This window comes from Physeter macrocephalus, chromosome 12, assembly GCF_002837175.3.
Source record: "Physeter macrocephalus isolate SW-GA chromosome 12, ASM283717v5, whole genome shotgun sequence".
In the NCBI taxonomy this organism is placed as follows: Eukaryota; Metazoa; Chordata; class Mammalia; order Artiodactyla; family Physeteridae; genus Physeter; species Physeter macrocephalus.
This window is the reverse complement of record NC_041225.1, coordinates 62628454-62653207: the sequence shown is the minus strand read 5'-3', so window position 1 is coordinate 62653207 and position 24754 is coordinate 62628454. Positions and strand designations below refer to the sequence as shown.

The 24754-nt window shown below is 51.7% G+C and overlaps 1 protein-coding gene across 1 annotated transcript in view; it reads right to left on the bottom strand.

Moving 5' to 3' along the window:
* Positions 1 to 4083: 4083 nt before the first annotated feature.
* EPAS1 (endothelial PAS domain protein 1) overlaps positions 4084 to 24754 on the bottom strand; it is a 40322-nt gene continuing 19651 nt past the window's right edge. The window contains exons 7-16 of the mRNA XM_007105118.4: positions 20706 to 20812; positions 14848 to 14995; positions 13982 to 14196; positions 12699 to 12892; positions 12032 to 12142; positions 9775 to 10250; positions 8720 to 8846; positions 8422 to 8539; positions 8078 to 8251; positions 4084 to 6340 (exon numbers count right to left, since the gene is read on the bottom strand). Coding sequence (XP_007105180.2) covers positions 6189 to 6340; positions 8078 to 8251; positions 8422 to 8539; positions 8720 to 8846; positions 9775 to 10250; positions 12032 to 12142; positions 12699 to 12892; positions 13982 to 14196; positions 14848 to 14995; positions 20706 to 20812 — 1822 coding nt within the window. The 3' untranslated portion in view covers positions 4084 to 6188. The remainder of the gene's footprint in view (positions 6341 to 8077; positions 8252 to 8421; positions 8540 to 8719; positions 8847 to 9774; positions 10251 to 12031; positions 12143 to 12698; positions 12893 to 13981; positions 14197 to 14847; positions 14996 to 20705; positions 20813 to 24754) is intronic.

Genomic DNA, 24754 nt, shown 5'->3' with positions numbered 1-24754 from the left:
ATCTGTTCCTATTTCATAAATAAGTTCATTTATATATTTTTAAAATTCCACATATAAGTGATATCATATGGTATTTGTCTTTCTCTGTCTGACTTACTTCACTTAGTATGATACTCTCTAGGTCCATCCATGTTGCTGCAAATGGCATCATTTCATTCTTTTCACAGGGAAACTTCTTGAAGAAGTTGTGTATTGCTGTGGTCTCTGTGCCCTCACCCCAGCCTGTTCATGCCTCGATCCACTCCCATCACACCTCCGTCCTTAGCTCTCCACCAAAACCTCTCTAGTCATGATGATCTCCATGTTGCCAAACCCCAGAGCCATTATTTCCTCCTCACTTTACCTGGCCTTTCAGTCTAGCATGTGATCCAGTTAACTATTCCTACTTCTTAAAACACCCTCCTCTCTTGGCTTTTGGGATACTGAAATCCTGTTTTTTGTTCCTATGTGTTGCTGTTCCCACCAGCCTCTTTGCTGGCTCCTCCTCTCTCTGACTTCTACCAGCGCTGCCATGGCCCAGGGCTCTACTGTTTGTCTGTGCTCTTACCTCCTAGGTGTAGTTCATCCAGTCTCAGGGATTTAAGTACAGTTTACCTACTGTCAATCCCCAAGTTAACATCTCCAGCCTCGACCCTATGAGGTAGGGACTGTTATCATGGTCCTTTCACAGGAAAGCAGACGCGGGCTATCAGACATGAAGGGGCTTCCCCAAGGTTACACAGCTAGAAGCAGCAGAGCCAGGATTTGAACCCTGGTCTGTCTGACTCCAGGCCTGTGCTGTGAGTGGCCAGGCTGCCCCACCGCCCTCTCCTTCCATCCCAGCTCCTGATCCCGCCTGATCCGCAGGGTTTTCTGCACGTGCTGCTCATTCTGGCCTCATGCCTTTGCCCCCCTCGTCCATCCACATTTCCTAGAATAACCCTCCCCCACCCCGCCTCCCTCTGCATCCTCTTCCATCCCAGGGCTGGTTGGGAGGATTTTCCACCCCTGAGGCCCAGGTTGATCTGTCCTGGCCTCCTCTGAACTTCCCCAGGACCTGGGGTCCACCCTAAAGCAACTGAGGGCTCATTTGTATCTATAAGGTTCACGCTTTCTGAACCCAAGATGGGGGTCCTTGGCCCAAGCACAAGCGCACCTGGGTGACATTGAAACACGATATCTGTGACTGGCACTGCCTGGGAAAATGTGGGCTGTGGGCCTCCGACACTATACACCAGCTTGTACGGGCGTCTGAGTTATCCGGGGTGGTTTTTTATTTGAGAAGTACTTCGAAACCCTTTTCTCCTGGGGCCTGGGAGGCCAAGGAAGAGTCAGTCTAGAAGTGCAGGAGTTGGTTTAGTTTTCACCGAGGTCACAGAGAGGCCAAGCAGTTCCCACGGGGGCCACTGAATTCAAAGGAATATTTTGAAGAAATGGGGTGACGCTGTGATCATGATCATTTTAGAAGAACTGAAAGTACCCTGAGGGAAGAGACAAGGCCCAGGCCTGTGAGGTGGTGGTGGGAAGGGCCGTGTGTGGGAAGGGCCTGCGCACTGGCTGAGAAGTCAAGACCTGATGTCATGGGCCAAGGACGCGGCCCCTTTCACTTATGGTGAGTTCAGCCTCAGTCCCCGTGATGCTGGCCTGGGTTCTGCTCCCAGCCCTGCCACTTTGTCGCCCTGGGCCTCGGTGTTCTCATCTCTAGAACTAGAATTAAGAGGTTGAAAAAAGAAATGACGGGGTCGGGCTATGTCTTATGGTGAGTTCAGCCTCAGTCCCCGTGATGCTGGCCTGGGTTCTGCTCCCAGCCCTGCCACTTTGTCGCCCTGGGCCTCGGTGTTCTCATCTCTAGAATTAAGAGGTTGAAAAAAGAAATGACGGGGTCGGGCTATGTCATTTCCAGGTCCTTTTCAGCATCTTGAGTCCATCTGGGAAAATACATCCAGTACTGTCTTACCGGGGACACTCCTGACTCGAGAGGGGAAGAGCCCAGCTAACCTGGTCACTCTTAAGCAGGCCCCCCGATAAAAGTTTTTTCACGTAAAGCCGAGGATGCGCGGGGGCCAGGAGAGCAGGGCTGTAGGTGGTCGAATCTTGTATGTTATGAAGGAAATGGTTCTGCACTGCATCTCCAGGAAAACCCCCAGTTCACCCCCCTGCCCAGTTTGAAATGTTCATCAGAGCCCATGCTTCAGGAGCGGGTAAATCTTGCCCTACGTGGATCAGAGGGAGCCAGGGCTGGCCCTTCTCCACCAGGTGGGGCTGTCTCCTTCCTCAGCTCTGGGTCTGAGTGTCCCCACCCCCCCATAAAAGACAGACTTCTCATCTGGAGGCTGCCAAGCAAAGCAAGCTCTGGGAAGGTGCCACGTCCCACCAAGGTTTGCCCGCCTGGAGGAGAACATATCCAGAGTCAGGAGGAACCCCAATGGCTGATCTATTGCTAATTCTACACAGGCCGCTGCCCCTGCACACCTGGCCATGCAGGTACATACCTACTCCTAAGCCACCTGCATTTTTGAAAAATTGTGGTTTTAATTGAAGTGTAGTTGATTTACGCTGTTGTTAGTTCCCGGTGTACGGCAGAGTGGCCACCTGCATTTTGGAAAGTGAAATATGAAATCAGGAGCTTTTAGATCAGAGTCTTCACTCGATTGCTAGAGACAAAACATAAAGGAAGCAGGATGACTTGGGTGGGGCCCATGTCTTGTGCTTGAGTGCTTTGGAGGGCCTGAGTTCCTCTAATCCATCAGGGACACCCCCCACCCCAGCTTGCTGCACTTGGAAGCAAGAGGAGCTTGGAGCTGCCCTGCACCCCCATGGGCTGGAGGACACAATCACAGCCTTCAGGTGGTTGTTCAATGGCCTCACCTAAGGACACCTCATAGACCCACAGCCCACTTAAATTGGGGGCTCAGGATAGCACCCACCCAGGTCTGAGTCCTGAGCTTGCCAATGCTTTGAGGCAACTCTGCTCCTGAAGGACGAGCTAAAATATGTCATTCGTGGAAGAGCTTCAGAAAAAGAAGAGATGATGTTTTCAGGAAGTCCAAGATGGCGGGCAGAGCCCAGAAAATCCAATCTGAAGATCCAGGCAGTCGGAAAGAGAAGAGATGAGTAAGCACAGAACCAGAGGGAGGTCTACAGGTTAAAGTCGTAACGACAGGAATGGTCTATTTGGGAATGGAAACAGAGCCCTGCCATGAACTATGCCTCCCAGCAGGCACGGTCGGTGTGAGAGGAGAAAGCACAGCCAACACTATGCTTACGTTTCTTTCTTCTGTTAGCAGGGTGTGACTTGCCTAAGCCACTTAATATGACCCTCAGTTTCATCTGTGAAATGGGTGCTCATGGATTGCTCAGCCCGAGGATCGAGTGAGCTAACAAGGTAAGTGTGAAACCACACCATGTGGACTGAACTCTTAGGGGAACTAAGTGTGTGACCCGGGAACGCTGATTCTAGGACTGACCATTTTGAGCAGAGGCCACTGCTGGGTCCCTCCCCCCATCCCACCATGGAGATGGCGCTTCTTTCCAAGCAGGCCATGACTTGGAAAAGTAAAATTTGAATTAGGGAACCCATCACGCCCATGTCCAGGTGCGGCTGTTGCCGAGCTCTGTCTCCGTCTGAGGTTATCTTGGCCCTTCCCGTGCACATTCTAGCTGGGAGGGCCCGCGTGAGCCCTGCCACCTCCAAACTGAGGTCCCCTCTGAGCTCCAGAGCTCAGGCTGCTCCTTTCCCCTGAGAGCCTTCATCCCAAAGTGCGGCGTGTGAATACACGCAGGCAGCAGAGTTTTCAGACTGCTTCCTATAATTTTCTGAAGACAGGAACCCTGACTTCTTTCCTCGGGTCCCTCAGAGAACGCAGAAAAAGAGGCCCGCAGAAACATGGACCGTGCGGCGTGGCTTCCTGGTCTTAGTTGCCGACTTTTAACATTAGCCTTTTCTTCCTTTCTCCAGATTCCTATCAATCAGCTGGCCTCAGTCGTCTCACAAAGATCAGTGCCCATGTTTGTTTTCTGTAAACTGTTTAATAAATAAATACTTCACTTTACATCAGTGTAGCCCATGATAAACCCACAGGAAACAAGAGCCGCCAGCAGTGGTAGGATCAGAACACTTTAATAAGATAGCAGTGTCAGAATACATTTCCTTATAAAGTTAAGCTCCCGTAGAGTAATAATGTTGTCAGTAGGAATTTGACATTTATAATAATGTTCACGAAATCATTATGTTGATAGATAAAGTTAATATGAAGTTTGGAATATTTTTCAGAGTGTTTTTTAGTAAAACTGCAAGGGTAAAATGCCCTTCATGCTGAGGCAAACAGAGAAAATCAAACACCAGCGCTTACATGTCAGTAACCCTTCAAGTTCTGCCGCTTGCCGTATATGAGGCAGGGCTGTGGTGCTAAAGTAACATTTTTGGCAACACAGCGACTAGGTAATTTTTCTTTTGAAATTTAAATTTTATTTTGTTTTGGGCAGTAAGTCCATCCAGCCTTACCAAATTCTTGGCTTGCTGTGTTTTTTGCTTTGTGTGTTTCTAGAAACGTCTTCATTGTACCCATGGTGGAAAAGTTTCACGTGATTGCTATTTCGAAAACAAATGGCATCGTCCCTCTTACCTGGTGAGTTACAAGACGCTCTGAGAACACTGTTTTCAGTGCTTCCTACCTATACACGTCACTTCTGGGGACAGACAGACCTCAAGGAGGGCCAGGGGCTGGCCCCGGAGGTCTGCCCGCTGCATCTCGGCCGTGTAGGGCGATCTGATGGCATGGCTGAGGGAGGGGCATGAGGGTGCGGCTGGTCAGGACCAGGAGCCCCCGCTTTGTGCATTCCCTCAGTCCAGCTCCATGGGCTCCAAGGTGGTGAGCTGGGAGGATGTGGACTGGGTCCCTATACCATTTCCAAATCCTCACTTTCTTTCATGAATTCCCATCTGAACCATCTCACGGTAGTTCTGGAAATATCCAAGTGTGCCCCATGAAAGACCATTAGAGTCACATAACTCAGTGCACTTGAAGGGCTGGCAATGAAACCTGAAGAAGAGTTTAAAGCGCTTCCCCTCCCTTAGATTTGTCCCTACCCCCCACCCCTGACGTGCCGTCAGACCCTCTTGGCAGTAATAATAATAATACATACATACATAATACATACAGAACATGAGGAGAAGACAGCTTGCAATGCTCCCACATAATTATTCCACTTTCTGGATTGTGTGTCACGCCTGCGGCATGTCCCGAAAGCAAAAAGGCAACAGACAGGGAGACCTTGAGCAGGGTTAGTACAGGCCCGTGGAGTTCTGTACAATTCTGCAATGTCAGCAACACCAGGAGAAAGAAGATTAACAGCTTAAAAAAGATCTTAAAGTGATTTTGTGAGCAGGATTCCGTTTCTAAGTTTTTAGATATTATAAAGTACCCATATATATGATAAACACTTAACCCAGATATAAATTTTCTTTTTAAAAAACTCAGTTACGTTTTTGAATAATAATAATTTAAAAAACTCCACCCAATGCAGGGGAAAAACACCAGTTTAGGAAAAGCCATACTGTGTAACTTTCACAGATAACCACATACAATGGAGTTCACCCTTCACATTTCTTTCCCCCCCCCCCAAAAGTCGTATCAAAATTAGAGCAAAAAGAGTTGGCTTAAAAAAAAAAAAAAGACTGAAATTTACATTACAGTGATTAGTTTTACAAAAGAAAGGAGGAGGGCTGAGAGATAGAGGCCACAAATCAAGCTTAGAAAGCAAAATTATTTTGTTTCTCTTTGGCAACAACAACAAAATCCTTTTAGTTAAATGAAGCCAAAGCTTTCCCTAAAGGAGAACAAACAAACATACACCAAACTTGTTAGTATGAATATTGTTTGTGTGTGTGTGTGAGACAGAGAGACCCGTGAATATAAATTAGAAGTAATTGAAGTTGGGGAAAGAACAATCTTATAAAATTTAAGAACATTTCCATTGACAGAGCAAAACGTAGCAGGTCAAACAATTGTATTTTAAAAATATGAATAATAAAGTGAGCATCTTCAGAAAAAGGCCACTACTTGGTGACCTGGGCAAGTTTGCCAGGTAAGTATATCTTGTAAAAAGTGTGTTGGTGTTAGAAATATCTAGTTGCAAAAAAACAGACGGAGACCGTGAAGCTGGTGGGATGGCATGGGAAGGGGTGCCTGTCAGTGGGTGGCCCTGGCTCAGGTGGCCTGGTCCAGGGCTCTGAGGAGGTCCCCTCCTTGGAGGAGCGTGGAGCTTCCTGGGACAGGAACGTTCACCTCACAGTCATATCTGGTCAATTCCGGCAGCAGGTAGGGCTCAAACGAGGGTCCGAGCAGCCGGCTTGTCATGCCTGAAAGAAGAGTTAGTGCCCTTATTTTCAAAACCCTAAATCAAACATTTGGAAAAGGGTCTATTCCATAAGAGGCCAGCATGGATGAGACGTGTTGGGAGAGCAAGGGGCATTTCCAATTTTCGTGACTCGGGGGCAGAGGTGGGGCAGCCCTCATTTCACTTTCTTCAGTGTTGTCTGTCTTTCCCTAGTGACCCAGCAGCCCATGCAGAGAGCAGGGACCCAGCAGAAAGCATGTCGTCTCCATCCCATCAGGTGAGAGGGGCTGAGACCCTGGTGGGGGAGAGTGTGCAGTGAAGACAGAGCAGGGGACAGGGAGGTTGGATGGAAGGAGCGCCCACGAAGGCTTCCTGGCCTGGGAGGTGGAGGCGTGAGCCAGCACCTGGGCAAGGCTTGGGGTTGCCAACGCCAACTGACCCGTGCCCACTGTGCACTGGCAGCCGGAAGGAAGGCCGAACGGAGAGAGGGAGCTCTGAACCAGCTGGTGCCAGCACGCACTTGCACACACACATTTACGTGCACGCATACCACACACGCGTACACAAAATGTACACACATGCATATATACATGTGTGCACACACACACACACGGGTCCTTCAAGGGCCTGACTTCCAGTTTCAGGATCCCCACCCTTGGCAGCCCCTCTTTCTCTCCTGCTGAGAAGAGAAGGGGAGACTCCCAGCACCCAAAACCCCACTTCCCGGGAAGAGCAGGCCCGGGTTCCCCTCGGAAGCCCTTCATCGGCCCCAGTAACGCGAGGTGCCCGCTCTCCCTTCCCCTGGCTTATCTGCAGCACCTCATCCCCGGCCCTCCTCCCCCACTCAACCTCGCTCCCTCGTGGACGGGGCGGGTCTCACGCCTCTCTGCAGCACCACAGTAGCAACGGATACTTGCTCACCAGCCCTTTCTAATCCCCCCTTCTTTTACTCGCCCTAAGAAACGACCTGAGTTTAAAAATGATTATTATTTTCCCCTGAAAAGGATGAGTTTCCACACAAGGAAACTCCTGGGTGCACAGCAGGGATGATAATGCTGGCTCCCACTTAATGCAAACATATCCACGAACTCTGCACTTTTGCATGCAAGCCTCTTATCTAAATGTGTGGCCTGCTCCGTCCTCCAGCCGGTAACGAGCAGAATTTTTAGCCCAGGACTGTCTTGTGACGCTAAAGCCTGGACTCTGAAGCACTGAGCAGCAGTTTGCCCCAAACCATATTGCTGAGCAAATTTCTCTTTCTTAGGGCAGGGGTGCAGCATGTTTCACCCAAACTACAAGTTACGTTCATGTTTAAATAGCAACCTTTCCGTGACAACATCTACATTTCACAAGATGGTAACAGACTAAGGTGGCCAGTCCTCCCAGAAAGCAAGGTCCAGTAGGGTGACTCTTCCCAGACCAGCCCGGCCCCCCTCCCAGCAGCACGTCCTCAGCTCAGCTGCTGCCTGAGCTCAGAGTGATGCCCCCGGCAGGCTCGGGGGCTCTTAAGGTGGAAGAGCCTCGGCTGTCACCTGGTTAGTGGAGGGTTCCTTCTCGAGCCCTGTGGACACGTGGCCTTCCAGCCCCTGCTGCGGTACTTGGGGGAAAAGAGGGCTCGCCCTTCTCCAGGCAGCTGCCTTTCATGAGCAAGTTCATCCTCGTGCTGAGCTGAGACCCGTTGCCTTGTCCGTCCCCTGGCCCACACCCTCCCACACACAGCAGGCCCTGGCACAGTGCCCCCATTCCTGAGCGCACCCACCTGACACCTTGTGAGCCGCTGGTAGGCTGTAGTCCTGATACTGGGGGGTGTAACAATGCGGGGGGAACCCACTCTTGGCGGGCTCCCCGGGGCTCGCGGCAGACGGCAGCTGTGGCGGTGGTAAGTGTCTCAGGGGCTGGCTCCCGCCCCTCATGGGATTTTGGATGAACTCATCTGAAAGGCCAATGTCAGACAGTGAGGGGAGAGACCACGACGCCCCCAACGTCCCTCTTCCTTCACCCAAGGAGCCCAGAGTGGAAAGGGGGGCGGAGACACCCTCCTGTCCTAGCCAGGCTCGGAGGGGCAGGCGGGGTGGGCCCCCAGCGCCCCAGGCCCGTGCTCACCACGGGGGACGTTGGCTCTCGGCAGCTTGTCCGGCATCAGGGGGCAGTTCCCACTGCTCCGGAGACTCTTCATCCTTTTCCACATCAAATGTGAAGTGCTGCTGCCTGGTGGATCCCCCTGGGTGTGGAGGTGCAGAGATTGAGGGGAGAGGCCAGAGACCCGGGTCGTCCAACTGCACCAGGGTGAGGTGGGCAGCGCTCCCTCTGACAGGCAGGCGGGCCCGGGAAGGCCCTCTGCGCCGGCCTCCTGGATCTCTGTGCTCAGCCCCCACCCGGCCTCCCCAAGGGCGGCGCTCACCCCACTCATGTCTGGGAAGGCTTGCTCCTCGTACTCCAGCTGTCGCTTCAGCTTCAGCTTGTTGGAGAGGGCGACCATGGCCGGGCTCATCACGTCTGGGCCCTGAGGCCCGAAGCCCTTTGCAGACCTGCCAAGCCCGAGAGACGGCCGTGAGGGAGTCTGGAGCCCCCCACACACCCAGGGCCCTCCCACAACGAACACTCATGGCCATGGCGGCTCTAAGACCCCAAGGGCAGAGTCCTGGAGGAGAGGGGCGGTGGGCCTGAGGCCCGGGCTCTCCTTCCTTCCGCAGTGCCCTCTACCTGGTGAGATGCTGAGGGTTCAGGGCACCTGCCCCTCCCTCCCTCCACACACACGTGCCCGCCCGTACCCGGGCAGCCTGCAGTCCTGGCCTGGTTTGCGGCCACCCAGCTCCGTGACAGCAGTCTTTGGGAGGGCTGCTGCTGCCCCGTCGCCCCTACCCTGCCTGGACTGCTCCCCACCGAGAACCAGGGAGGGGGCTCTGTAGAAGGCAAGGGCCCCGAGGAAGCCTAATCTATGGGCCCTGGGAGCTTGAGGTGAGCTCCCAGTGGGTGGAAAGGACTTGGGTGGGAGGGAGCTGGGGGAGGGCAGGATGGGGAGGGTGTGCTGGACCCCGGCAGCCGAAGGCAGGGGCAAGGCACGGGCATCTTTTCGCTTTTCTCAGCCAGGCTTCCACGGCCGAGCCGTGTTGTGCAGCTCAGCTCAGGAGCTCTGCAGAAAACGAGGCGCTCTGAGGGGTGGTCCGGGGAGCCACTGGGGCTCAGGGCCCTGGACAAGCTCCTTCTCTCCCTGGCCACAGGCCCCTCGTGGTGTCCTCCAGCCCTGATAAAACGTGTCCCCCTCGAGGCCTCACATCCCTCGGGGCGAGTCCCCTAAAGCCCAAGCTCTCAAAGTTCTGAGAAGGGCTGAGTGGAGTATCAGACTGAGTGGAGTGGGAATTGGTGACGGGGCGGAGGGCCTTTCGGGGCACCTCTGTGTGCCCTCCCTGTACAGCACGGTCTTTGCTGAAGCAGCCAAGGGTCTCTGCCACTTACCTCTTCTTGAACAAGGAGAGATGGGGTGCGGTGATGGGGGGCCCCAATGGCGAGGCCTCCACGTGCTGATCTCCACCGGACCACCTCGTGGGCCCCAAGTGTAATGGCGGATCAGGGGGCCACTGTGTGTTGGATCTGCCCCCCATGGAGGAGAGAGGGGTGCAGGTCTGGCCACAGCACTGTGGCAGGGACACCTTGCTCCCACCGTCAAAGAAGATGAAGGACACAGGCCGCTGCTGGGGCTCTATCTTCTTGCTTTCCAGCTGATACTTGTCCAGGAGGAAGGGGCTGTGAGAGGCCATCGGGGCCAGTGGCTGGAAGATGTTCGACATGGTACTGAAGGAGTGCTGGGGGGTGGACTGGGGTGTCTCCGGCAAGAGGCTCTCCTCGGGGCAGATGGGACTGAGCTGGAAGTCCTCCCCGTCCATGGGGATGTAGGGCGCCAGGGTCTCCAGGTCCAGCTCATTGAAGTCCGTCTGAGGAGACACAGACCACAGGCAAAGCAGCTCAGCAGCGGGCGCTGCCTCAGGGATACTGTTCCATCTTAGCCCCTCATCCACCCCACCCCTGCCAGAGGCCTTCCTCCCGCACGGCCTGACAGTGCTAAGGCCTTCAGGGCCCAGGAGAAGAAAACGCAGATGTGTCCGTTGAGCGTGCAAGGTCTCCCGGCAGGCGCCGGCAGCTTCCCGTGCATTTTCTTCCTTGGTCAGCCTGTGCCACAAATCCCCAGTCATTTGAGTCTCCACTCAGGCATCCTTCCACCCACCCCCATCCAGCCCCAAATGCTCTCCCATCTCCCAGTCCGAACCCTGCCTTCACTCCCACACGCTGGGCAGGCACCACCTCTTCCAGGAAGCCATCCCTGCCCGCTCCGGTGAGCATGATGGCTCCCAGGGGGCCAAGGGCAGCTTTGTCTTCATCACCTCACACGCACCCAGGGTGTATCGGTGGACTGCTCAGAGAGTAACCATGGCCCAGTGCTACCTATGGGACCTGCATTCCGATCAACAAGGACTAAGACATGGACCCTCAGGTTCCCACGACCATGAATTCTCCCAAGCAGACACAGAAAAATAAATGTTTCACTGCTCCCTGGGAGGATGCAGCTGATTACAACCCCCTGAAATGGTTAAAGAGCAGAAGCAGTGATAACCAAATACTAAGTAACAAATCTTGTTGGAGCTCAGAGAAGAAAGTGCAGGGTGGAAATAGGGAGAGTTTTGCAGAACAAAGATACAAACGGAGGAGGCAAGGCAGAAATCTGGATGAATAACCCAGACTAGGACAAATGGGGATGAATGATTTTCCTTTTGGTTTTGTGACCCACACACCCATCCACCCACACACTAGCCTGTTTACACAGGTTTTTACAAGACGTTTGGCCTTATGTAATAAGTTTCTGAAAAGTTACATGTAAACGAAAATCTGTCAGTCAGATGTCATTTTAAAATGCATTTAGGGGCTTCCCTGGTGGTGCAGTGGTTGGGGGCCCGCCTGCCGATGCGGGGGACACGGGTTCGTGCCCGGGTCCGGGAAGATCCCACATGCCGTGGACCCTGAGCTCTGCAGCGGGAGAGGCCACAACAGTGAGAGGCCCGCATAATGCAAAAAAAAAAAAAAAGCATTTAAAATAAGTTATTTCAAAGAATCCTAAAATGGAAATGTTTGTAGTTTGTAAAGGGACTAATTGTTCCCTATGCTTACAAAAGTCGTATACATCTGGGTACGCTTTTTTTTTTTTTTTTTTGGTGGTACGCGGGCCTCTCACCGTTGCGGAGCACAGGCTCCGCGGCCGTGGCTCACGGGCCCAGCCGCTCCGCGGCATGTGGGATCTTCCCGGACCGGGGCACGAACCCGTGTCCCCTGCATCGGCAGGCGGATTCTCAACCACTGCGCCACCAGGGAAGCCCTGGGTATGCTTTTTAAATGCACGGATCCTTAAAGAAAGGTTCAGTTGTAGTTTTCATTTTCATGAGCATTAAGAAATATCCAAGTTAGTAGGACATAAATACAGCGAGAGTTAAAAGTAGAAGAGCTGGATTTGACACGGGTAAAGCAGAGGGCAGAAGTGAGAGAAGCAGACGACCACAGGCTCCGTTTCCCTGCACCCTCACCCAGTTAAGGGACTGTGGCCTTGGCCAAGCATTCCCACCAGTCTTTGCAACAAAGGGCTGAGGCTGCAAGAAGAGACTTCAGCCTTCACCACCAGCAGCCGGTAGGCCTGGCCCGCCACTCCAGTCTTCCCCACGGCACCTACCTGGGCGCTGCACTGGTCTTTTGCCTCTGTATCCATGGCAAAGAGCTTTTCGATTGCTTCAATCTTCAGATCATCATCCAGAGATGTGTAATAGTCTCCAGGGCTGCTAGGCTGGGGGCCAGGAAGGAAGGCGACCAAGTCAAGGCTACGGCACTGGTTTCCCCAGAAGTCCAAGGTGGAAGGAGAAATACATTTCTGGACCCACAGATTCAACTCTATTCCACGGAATAAGAATTTGTAAAGAAGCCACTCCCTAGGAGCTGGGTGAACCTCTCTGAGTTCAGTCTCCTCGTCATAAAATGAGGCTGTCCTGAACAGCAAACAGGATAGAGGCATGGCTGGCCGGGCTCTGCAAACTGTGTGGCTCTGTGCCCCCAGCAGGAGGGTTACTGCCCTGCATCGGGACTGAGCTCGGGGCTCACAGCTGTGTGCCCCTCGGCCCCTGTCTTCAAGGGCCTTATCACATAGGTGGGGGTGGATGGGTACTGACAGCAAGCGCACAGCTCTAATGCGTGGCAAGTAAGTATCACAGCCCCCCTAGGGGGCTCCAGTGTAACCTGAGTAGGAGGAGGGCAGGACTTGGGTCTGGCCTGTCCACTCAGCCATCCGGCAGCAGCCAGAGGAGGAGCCCGCCCTCTCCACGGCCTCAACCCAAGGGGGCACTCACCGTGGAGCAGCTGCTGCTGCTGCTGGCGGCACTGGGGGTGGTGCTCCCCGGGGCGGCTGCCTGGGGCACGGTGAAGGCGGGCAGGCTCCGGGCCTCAGTGTGGGCGCCGTGGCTCCTCGGCTCTCCAGCCCACTGCTGGCCTGGCGGCAGGATGGCCTTGCCATAGGCTGCGGACTCCTCAAAGTTCTGGCTCCCTGTGGAGACAAGGGCCTGGCTTGGTTCGCACCCCCAGCTGCTGGGCTCACCCCAGGGCAGAGGAAGCATGAAGGATGCACAAGTGACCCTAAAAGGGCCTGCAGCGTGCCCGGGGCTCAGCCCCCCGTGTGCTGAGGCTTCGCTGGGACAAAGGGGCCTTCAACTGGGGCTGGGGTTCAGTGTACAGACTCCCTTTAATGGGAACACCCTCCTGGAGCCTTTAATTTTCAGAGACTAAATGTAGTAGGAGCCACTCTTCCCTGAAGGGCAATCCAGAACGTAGAGGAGGAGGTTATGAAAACTGGGCAATTTGCCTCGTTACTGCCATGAAACTGGGAAGCTGCCTGACTCCTTGTCCCAGGGCTGCTCTCTGTGATTCTCTGAGATCACCGTTCCCCGGTGGCCTCTCACAACACACCTAACGGGGCTGAGCCAGTCCAGGGCCAGCACGGGGAGGTGTGGCTGTTGCTTGAGCGGCCACAGCAAGGCTGCGGGGGGTGACCGTGGGTTGCGACATGGGGAAGAAGGGGCTTCCCGCGTTCAGAGCACAGGGCAAGAGCTGAAAACTCCGCTGGGGCCACCAGGACTCGCATCCCCGTGGGACAGGCACACGTTTAAAGAAGTGCATTCGAGGGCTTACTCCTGGGCCTGAATCTTTTCTCCATCCACGTTTCTGGAAGGATTTCTCCCAACATTATTTCAACCTAGCAGGCCTCTGCCTAAACAAGCAATCTATCCTTCAAGGCGCAGGTGGAGATCTGCCCACCCCGTGGAAAGATGCCCATGGCCTCGGAGCAGATCCCTCGCTGCCCCACTCTCTCGTCTCAGGCTCCCCACTCCCCACAGTGGAGAATCTAACCTGAACACCCCCCCCCACCCCCGCTCGGCGCTTTACGAGGTCAGAAATAGGACGGTCTTACGCTGCGGTGAGCGCACGTGCCCAGCATAGGGTCTGGCCACCAACGGATGATCAGCAAGACTCGGGGAAGGCACGTGGCAGCTCTGCTTAAGGAAAAGCTGTGGCCAGGGAGGCCTCCCCCCACCCCAAGAGGGTTCGACCGGCCCTGGCTCAGCTAAAAAGCACCCACCGAAATCCAGAGAAATGATGGCATCTCCTGCAGTGGGTGCGAGTTGGGCCAGCTCCTCGGGCTCCTCCTTCAGCTTGGTGAACAGGAAGTTGCTCTTCTCAGACCCAGCCACCTTGCCACTGTTGTCAAAGATGCTGTTCATGGCCATCAGGTGCGGCTTGAACGGGGACTCCGTCTGGTCCATGGAGAACACCACGTCGTTCTTCTCAATCTCACTGGTGGGACAAGAGCGAGCTTCAGACCGTCCACATTTTCCAGCAAGACCCTTTTACTCTCCAGACACATGGAAGTCCTGAGAGCTAAGCCTCTCAGACAAAAACATGGGTATGGACAGTGTGTTGGCGCTCCGTAAAGAACCGTGCCCTGGAAGTTTGGAGTCGTGGAGCTAGCGACGCGGCGAGCACCCTCCAAGTATGTATCTGTCTTGGATGCTGTGTTAATATCGTACGTGGGCTGCGTGGTATGCATGAGACTTGAAGGCTTTTGCTTTTGTTGCACCCCAGCAATGACTTTCTCTAGCTTCCTTCCCAGGTGCTACCGAGCAAAGGTGTTACATCTTCTCCCAAAAAGTAACCGTGGTTCTCTTCCCTTGGTTCCCATTCAGAAAGCACTTAAGTGACGACTGTGTTCTAGCTGCCTCCCCACGTGGGTCAGAGGCATGACAGATGACAGACAAAGGGGGAAAGGGCAGAAAAAAGCCTGTAAAGGGGAAATCCCAGTGTTCCACTGCTCCCAGGACGCCCACTGCAAAAGAGCTTGCCGATGTGGTGCCGGGTTCTGAAAAGCTCGGCATTCCTGGGCTGTGTCCTCAGTCTCAGGAGCACCCTGCACCCCAGCCTGTGGTCCCCCGGCCCGCACACGCTCACCTCAGGACGTAGTTCACACACATGATGCACTGGGGCTGCAGGTTGCGAGGGTTGTAGATGACCGTCCCCTGCGTCTCCAGCCACACGTAGCCCCCGTGCTTCGCAAGCATCCGGTACTGGCCACTCACCACCTGACCCTTGGTGCACACTAGGGGAGGAGAAATGGGGCCTGAGGTCAGGAGGTGGGGGAGGGAGACCCCACGGGGAGGGCAGCGTGCAGGGGAAAGATGGGGGAGAATGAGCTGGATGGGAGCTTAGAGCATCTCGCTCAACTCTTCATGTTAAACATGAGGAAAGTGACCAGAGAGGTTAACTGACTTCCCTAGGCTGGCTGTGAGGGAGTGGCCATCGCCAAGCCCTTGACAAGTTGGCTCACCCCTGGCTCAGCTTTGAGCAGAAACCAAGAGCAGCACCTGCCCTTCCTTCCCCGCCAAGGTCAATGAGAGGAAGCCCCTCCATGGGGTGCCCTCTGGATCCAAATGGGCACGCCTCCTCTGTCTCCCACTATAGGCAGCAGGGTACTTCCAAGCAGCGTGGAGAACGCCTGCCCTCGGGCAGCCACTCGTAGCAGGCCCACCATCGGTACTCTGCTTGTGAATAAAAGCAGTTTAAAGAAACCCCCAGATATCCTCAACTGTTCCAGGTCACCCGTCAGACCTGCCGCCTTTGGGTCCACGGCAAGTTTGTGACCCACAGCAAAGGCAGCAGCAAGCCCCCCGCCAGCCTCTACACGCAGCCTCGTCAAAGCCCTGGTAAGTCCTCCCAGCTGCCCAGCTAGGCTGCCTGCGTATGACTTCTTTCCTCTTCCAGAATGTTCTAAATGTTCATTTAACATTTGTTTTACCCTATAAAAACATCGGGGAAAGGGCCCTGCATCCCAGATCGTCCTCTTCCCCAGTCCAGAATGCTCTATCTGCTCTCATTAAAAAAAGAATCAAGTCCCTTTAAATGAAAGTTTACTATTGTTAGGATTTCTGATAGCTTTCTGAACTGCCCATTTACTTTCTTTCTTGGGAATTCATTCTTCTGAATCCCAGTCTCAGAAACCCCCAAATCACAGAGAAAGAAGCATGCTGGCAGGATTAGGAAATCCTGGTTTCGGTTTTCCTCATCTGCAAAGTGGGGTATTAATAACAGTAATGATAATAATTATTAGTACCCCGTGTCCCATAGCTGTTTGTAGTGAGGACCAAATCTGCCTGCCTGGTTTATCAGGTACAAAAATGTGGCTGAATGTCACTGACAAATGCTGTATAGGAAAAGCCCCTCTGCTCCAAAGTTACTAACATATACAGTGCCCAGGCCCTGTCACGTCTACAGGACACGTCTGTAGATAATGTCACAAGGGGCCCTGTGGGAGAACGTGCAGACTCTCTGTAAACGTCGCAAACCTCCCCACTTTTCCGTGTAGGCTAGGGAATCACTCCCCATTCACCACACTGTGTGGTTGAGGAATGCGGCTCGGTTCGTACTAACCATGCTTGTAATCCTTCACATTTATGTTTTTCTTGGCACATTTCCTCCTGTTCAGAAATTAACAAGCACCTCCAAGCTACAGGAAGCACTGTTACCATACTACACATAACTTACATGTGTATCGTGCTTTGCAGGGTTCAAAACCATCTCGCAAGATAAATTCATTTCTGCAAAGGAACTGGAACAGTGCCTGGCACATAAAGCATCCACAGCATTAGTGTTAGCATCACCTCGTTCGCTGTACAGTGACACCACGAGGTATCTATTATTATTGCTGTTTTCCATCTGAAGAAACTGAGGCTTAGAGTGAGATTTGCTGAAAGGCCCCCTCCGCGGAAACAGTCGACAGGCTTATAGTCCAAATTAAAGGGTCCTAAGTTTTTTTGGTTTCGTTTGCGTTTTTAAGAAGTCAACTTCAGTGAGGTTTAATTTACCTTCAATAAAAAATGCACCCATTTTAAGCACAGATCAATGAGTTTTGCCGACTGTATAGACCCTTGTAACAGTCACCACAATCAAAGGTATAGAACTTTCCATCATCCAACCTCCCAAACTTCTTATACCTCTTGACAGTCAATCCCCACTGCCACCCCTGGTCCCAGGCACTGATCTGTTTTCCGTCGCTATACATAGAAATGATCTCTCCATTCACACGTTAAGTGGGATCACACAGGAGCTCTTTCGTGTCTGCCTTCTTTTCACCCAGCACGTTTCCCAGAGCCCTCATGTTGTTGTAGGTATTCCTGGTTTGCTTTTCATTGCTAAGTAATATTCCACTGCATGGAGATACCATAACTAATTTATCCATTCACCTGTCAACGGATGTTTGCATTGTTTTCAGTTTTTGCTTATAATGAATATAAAGGTGCTACAAACATTTGTGTACAAATCTTTGTATTGGACATACAGTGCGAGTGCAGCTAGGGGTGCAATGGCTGGGTCATAGGGTAAGTCCATGTTTCCTTTATAAGATACGGCCAGGTTATTTTCCAAAGTGGTCATATCATCATTGTCTAATCTTTTTAATAAAATCCTGTGCTGTAGGGAAGACAGATACCATCTTTTTTTAACATGAGGGAACTAAGGCCAGAGGGACTGTGACCTGCTTTACATCACACAGGACAACAGTCTGGGTTACGCGACAGCCTGTGGCCCGCAGCACAGTGCCCTCCTACTACATGCCCCCGGGCGACACTTCACAAGGAAGACTGAATTGGTGGTTGCTGCTGTCCTAAACCATCATGGACCCTTTGGCCAAAGAAATAACTCTGTCCTCCCTCATCTCCCTTTATCTACCCCATTGAGGCTCCTCCCTCATCTCCCTTTATCTACCCCATTGAGGCTCCCATGCCCGAGAGACATGATTCTTGCACAATTTCAAGTGCCTGGAGTTAACTTATTCATTAACTTATTAACTTATTCTTAATGCAGACAAGATTCAGGGATCTTATTCTTTTTGATTAAACAGTGCAGTGAGCAAAGGTTTTTTTAACTGCATTTCTAGCGATTGCAGGCGAGGGCCTGCTCTGTCAGTAGAATATAATTACACCAGCTTTCTAATCATCTGCTCATTAATGCCAGCCTTGGTGAGGGGCCTGCTACTTGGTAGATAGGCTTTTTATGGCCTTTAATCTTGTTTTCCTAAGAGCACATAATGTCCTCACACAACAAAGAGAAACCAACCCCCCTTCCCCCAAACCCTTACCTTCTGAGGGTAACAATGTATAAATTACTAATCCATTTGGAAATGATGGCTTTCAATTATTTAAATTTGGTTTGAGGTCTGAGCTTCCCCAGTAATTTCAACGGTAAACTTTCACAGGCTAAGACACACATACGTGCATAAATTCGGGATGCTGGTGTGTAAACACGGATGAGCCTCAAGCCTGGGCCTCCAATTATTCCACAGTATGAGTGTGGGTCTGTGGTGCAACTTTATCTGCATAAACCCAACAAGAAAGACAGAGTCAGAGGGACAGAGAGAGAGAGACAGATTGAGAAAGACTGAGAGAAAAAAAAGAGAGGGAAAGAGAAACAAATAGATGCTTCTGTTTAGCTGGCATTAACCCAATTTCCACCCCATGCAGATCTCCCTTTGCTGGATTCAGGCTGGCTGAGTAGAGGCCTCTGAGCTCAGAGCTGCTTTACTTGGCTCCATCAGGGGAAGAAGGGAACCTGTGATTTCCCTTTGGGTTGTGAATTACCTTTAAGTGTGCCTAAATGCTTAAAACCACAGATTCAATAAATCTGCACCATATTTCCCCTGGATTCAGCAGAAAACTAAGATGACAATTTTTTACCCCAGCTCTTTTTTAAGGATCAAAGATTTTCTAAGAGAAGGGAAAAAACATCATTTCCATAGGCCTAGTGAGAAGCCATCATTTTTGTTCTCTTTGACAGTAGTTTCCTCTACTTTCCCACCCCAGAAGGTAAAGTACAATACTGTCCTGCAAGAATTTCCAGAAACTTTTGCTATTATCCTCTACTTTGACTCACCCTTGGCTGAGAAGGAAGGCTGGGCTTTTCTCCAGTTTTACATCTAAAGGAGGGAAGCCCCAGAAAGCCAGGCACTGGGAATCAGTGGGTAAGCTGGGCCAGAGCCAGGTCCCTGAGTCCCAGTACCAGGATGACTTTGGGAGCTGAAACCACCATGGGCCAGAAAAGCATGGGGAATCCCAGAGTGAAGGCTGGAGGCGCATCCTACAGTTTCAAAGCTGGGGCAGGCTAGAGCTGGGCCACATCCATGGGCACACAAAAGAAGTACCTCCACCTCCCTCCCGCATCCCTGGGTCCCTGAATGGGGAAGCTGGATTGTTTGTCTTTTTGCTGGAGAACACAATGAGAAACTTCTTTGAGATATCATTCGGGGCCCTGTTGCACTGTTGGATCAAACCCGAAAGCCATGAGGACGAAGCAAAGAAACCATTTAGAAAGAGAAGATCTCATTCCTTAAGAGAATATTAACCGTGCTTCTATACAGCTTATGGCCTGCTGATCTGAACTTCAGGTGTCCTAACCTTGGGATAGATGGATGGATGTAGGAACAACAGACAAATAACTGCACTTCCATTTTTTTCATTGCCACTCCAAGGCCACAGCTAATCCTTGGAGTCCAAGACGAAAAGGGCCACTGGGAATCTTCTCAGACTTATACCCATTTTAAATCCTTCTGTAATCCTCTCAGCACCCCGATCTGCACTGGGGGCACTTATTTTGAAGCATTCTTTCCCAAATATGTTTTTTTTGCCCTTGGGTGTGTCATTCATTTAGTGCCTGTACTGTACCAAACACTATGCTAGATACTGACGCAGAAAGTATGAACCACCATGATCCCACGGAGCCCAAAGCCCTCCTTCTTCCGCAGAAATGAGATCCCTTAGGGCAGGGATCAGTCCTATCAATTTCTATTTCCCCCAGTAGGCCAGGTATAGGGTTATAGACCCATAGTCCTTGCATGTTGATGGGCTGTATGGATTCAAGAAAATTGTCTTGGATCACCTGCAAATGGGAAGCCTTAACTGGGAACATAGTCAACTGAAATGCACTAGAACTGCCCTGTCCAATATGGTAGCCACTAGCCAAGTGTGGCTGCTTAAATTTAATTAAAACTAAACTTTAAAAATTCAGTTCCTCAGTTGCACTAGACATACAGCGTAGGTCACATGTGGACTACGCAGATGAAGAACATTTTCACTGTAGAAAGTTCTGTTGGACAGCCCTGTTCTAGAATCCTTTCAAGCTGCAAGGCACAATTTCCACACGCCATTACTGGGTTGCCTGGACAGCCTTCCCCAACAGAGTTATCTTGATTCAGCAAGCAAGCTCTTGGAAAACCAGGGCCCACCTCAACACGTCTATGAGGTTGGTATTGTGCAACCTCTACCTCTGTTTAGACCAATGCTCCCCCATCCTTCAAGGTCCAACTCAAGCGCCCTGTCTTCTCTTTTCCTGAACTCCCCCAGCCCTCTTCTTTGAATGGATGTACGTGTTTCTATAGCACATAACCCAAGTTGATTACATGCTGTCTTGTATTACACTCTACGGGGCTGTTCCATAAGGTTAAGCAGACTGTTCATTGCATAAGTGTGCTCAGTGAGGTGGTAAGTAGGGACTGAGATTCAGCCCACCTTGCACTCTCCAGGCTGTATGCCTTGGTGTGTTTGTGTGTCCCCTACCAAAAGTGCCCTTTTCCTAATTTGCATGAGCATGTCATACAGGATGGTGGCAGCCTTGGTTCTCTAACCATCCTGAGGGCATGAGTCTTGTCTGCCACACAAGATGATGGCTCTGTGAAGGAAGCGAATGGATCTTCTCCCTTCTCATCAGTCACACCCCACTCAAGGCCAGATTCCACAGACATATAGGGCACTCCTGGAACTTACAGTTCTGGTGACTTTTGGTCATGTTCTCTGAGTCCAGTGCATGGTAGAACTCGTAGGCTGAGCGGCCAAGCAGCTCTTCAGGGTGGTAACCAACCAGTTCTGTGATTCTAAATTTTTTTTAAAAAGCAAGGGGGAAGACAAAGACCATATGAATATGAACAGGGGCTCAAGAACCTATATGTAGAAGGTAATTCAAATGCACACATTCAATGAAACACACTCCAAACGTTCTGGTCGTACCATTCATCCAAGCGAAAAAAAACAACAAACATGGTGGTCAACCTGCAACCATGGGTCTACCGAACCTCCACTCTTCCTGCCCTTCCTGGATTGTGTCTGGGGAGGAAGGAAAAGCACCTGTTCAGGGGCTCCCTACCTCCCACCTCCAAATAGACACATGTGCCTTGCTCCAGTGACCACTGGAAGGGGCTCTCATTGCCCCCTACCCACAGTTTTTGCAGACAAGGGAGCAGAGATGCAGAGAGGGTAGACAATTTGCTTGATGTCTACACAAGTGTCCAGGACAGAGCAAGAACGAAAACAGGAACATCCTGACTATTCCAGCTTATTCTAGTAGAGGGCGATATAAATGAAAAGTGAAAATCATGTGGTCCCAAGTTGGGAAAAGCATGGAGGCGGCCTTTGCATGTGTGTTAACCACGGATTGAGGAGGGACCCAGGCAGGTAGAGCCCCGTCTGTGCTTAAACCTTCTCCCCTCGGGTCCTGCCTGGTGACCTCAGATACCTCCTAGACATCAGGTTTGCCTTCATGGGTTCTCCTACTTGTTCTTCCTATCTCAAGGAAAGGAGGAAGGGCAGGAGATGCCGAGAGGAACAGATACAAAATCATAGTCCTAGAAATGTGCCTCTTCGTTACACTCTGATAAAGAGGCAGCTTCCGTGTAAGATGTCTGCCTTAGATGGGAAGTGGGCAGAGAAAAGGCAAATGTGGAGAACCGTGAAGAATCACTTAACTCTCTGAGGACCCTCTGCTCTGTGCTGGAATCATTAAAATAAACAGAGCCCTGCCCAAGAACCACCAGATTAACTGCTTTCCCACATCATACCTCAACATTATTTCTCACCATCTTTGTTCTCTCACATTTTTTCTAACGGGCTCACCGTCTTGTTTGCTTAGCCTATCACGAGCGAGAAGTGATGCTATATCCTCATCATTACAAGCTCTGTTTTGGAATACATGACTCCGGGGGCACAGCCCTGTCACCTGTCCACGCTGGAGAGGAACAGTGTGGAGAGGAAAGCAGAAGCCGTGGCTCCTTGGTCTCCTGTCTCTACTCCTCTCTCCCGCTCCATACGGGTTTTGCCCAGGTCAGACGAAATCACCCTAAAATATTATTTCCATTCTGTCACCCCTCTACGTAAGCATCTCCAGCTTACCTAGGACCAACCACATCCAGAGTAAATAAACTCCACCTAACTTCTAAGCCCCCAGGGTCTTGTCTCCATCTTCCAAGCAGTCTGATTCGCAGCTGATCGGCGGCATGGCGGGTCCCCCCTCCCTGGTAGACCCCTCTCCTCGCAATTCCCACCCCCGGCAAACCCACGCTTGCCGCAGAGCCTTGAGGCCTTCTCTTCTCCGAGCCCTGACGATGACAGGGCCAGCTCAAGGTCTCGCCTTGTCCCTGGAGCTTTCTCCAGGTTCCCCTTCTCATCGAGTCCAAACAGGCAAACACAATGTCACAAGGAGTTATGTACGCTTCTCTCCACATCCTAGGCTGCCAACCCCTGAGCTCAGGGACCAAATTCTCCTTTGGCCTCCGCTACAACGGGTGCTCAGTAAATGCTAGAGTAGCCGACCAGTGGACTGATAGCCTTTGGGGGCCTAAGGTACAATCAGAGCCCTGTCTAGCCCAGCACTGCTAAGGAACCTGGGCACTAATGGTCCACTTTTCTTCCTAGAGCATGGTCACCTGTCTCAGTGCGTGATGGTGCATACACACAGCCTTCAGCGCAGCCCTCATGAGGTTCAGTCCATCCTTTCTCCACTCCATAAGGTGTGTCTGGTGTTGAAGTGGGCAGAGAAGAGGCAAATTCTCTGCCTAGGTGAGACTTGGGGGTTAAAGCCTTTGTCAAACAACGGGCAACACAACAGAGCTGAGACGCTTAGGTCTCAGTTGATTTAGCCCAGCGGAGATTTCTCCAGTGAGATTGCAGCAGCTCACCTGCACCAGCCAGTTGGTCTCAGACCAGGAGGATCTGTCCCCTCACTTGGCCCTGAGCAGAGAGGTCTCTGAACTCATCAGCAACAGACATGTTCCTCGGTGGCCCACCTCCAGGGCTGGCACTCATGGCACCTTAGCCAAGGTGGAGATTCAGGGAGAACAGGCAGACGGCCGCACAGTGCTGGCCCTTCCTTTCCTACACCCACGTAGCTTTTCTGATGGGTCCCATGCCTTTCAGCCTTAGCCTGGGAATCAGAATTGCACCGGTGGGCTGTGCCGACAACGGGCTGGCCATTTACAGGCTCACCAATGTGCCAGATAAACTACTTCTGTTCCTGAACTAGGTCTAGAGTTTCCTAGAGACCCTCAAAAACGAGGCTGTTCTGGGAAAGATCTGACTCTACTCCGTGAAGAGATTACACTTTCTTTCAAGATTAGAATCTTTTAAAATGCTCAGAGTAAATGTTTATTATAATCAGCCTCAAATAAAATATTTCTTCATCTAATTAATGTACCATCCATTCAGAGGCACACAATGGGCATGTTTTGGAAGTGGACAAACAAACCTCGATTTCAGAATTGCCAGCTCTCTTCCCAGTAGCAGCCTTCATTTATCTTGTCAACTAAAATAAATATTTAACGTCTCCTCCTTCATGCCTTTAAACAGACGACTATAAAAACTGGGAAATACACGTACCCCAAACACAATTGAAGAACATTCGACTGGTCAGACTTCACAAAACCAGGAAACCCCAACTCAAAGCTAATGGTCGTTGCCCTCAATCTGCAGGCATGCCGACGCCAGCGGGGAGGCTAACGAACCCGGTTTGTTTATAGGGTTGGCCTCCACGGCACACAAGGGCCCTCCCTGCTCATTTCCCTCTGTCCCAGGGAAGCCTCCGGAGCTGGGCTGTGATAACACCATTTCATCTGCTCTCTTCACCAGGGGCAGGGGAACTATTTTTTTTTTTCTTTCTAATTAAGGGGCCCTGACTCTCTGGAGGAAAAAAAAAAATCAGTTTGGGATCACCCATAAATTTCAAAAGTCAACTCAGTAGTGCTGTTCTCTTTGTAAAGCGGAAGAAAATATAAAAGGACTTAATTCAGCAGACTTCAGAAATGAGAAGCACAGAGGTCCCTGTTTAATAATAAAGTAGGAAAAGAACCAGATCAAGGATGAGGTGAGGAGAGAAATGTAGACACTGACAGGCAACCCCAGGAGGCAGAGGAAGAAAGAAAAAAAGAAACTAGAGGGGCTTCCCTGGTGGCGCAGTGGTTGAGAGTCCGCCTGCCGAGGCAGGGGACACGGGTTCGTGCCCCGGTCCGGGAGGATCCCGCGTGCCGCGGAGCGGCTGGGCCCGTGAGCCATGGCCGCTGAGCCTGCGCGTCCGGAGCCTGTGCTCCACGGGGGGAGAGGCCGCAACAGTGCGAGGCCCGCGTACCGCAAAAAAAGAAGGAAACTAGAGAACGTAAGAGGAAAAAAAGGTGGTTAAACTCTGAAGTTACCGTCGCCCCAAGGAAATATGTGGGTCAGACAGCTGGGCCCTGGATTTCGGAGTCAGGTCTGCCTCACAATGTAAAATGACAGTTACTGCTCGTCCATTGCTCTTTACCCTTAAAAATGTTGCGAGGCCCTTTTCAACATGGACTGCCTGTGGCTGAGCGCTAGGAAGAAATGGACTCTCCGGCTGGGCTGCAGTGTCAGTGCCGTGTGGCCTCCTAGGCAGAAGGAATGCAGCGCAGCCCTCAGCCGGCTCCATCACGCGCCCGCCCACGAGGGACGAGGCAGCAAGCTCCCTACTTCACACGCCAAGCCCGGAGTCAGACAAGGTCTGGCTGCAGTTTTTACCCCTGTTCCCTACGAGT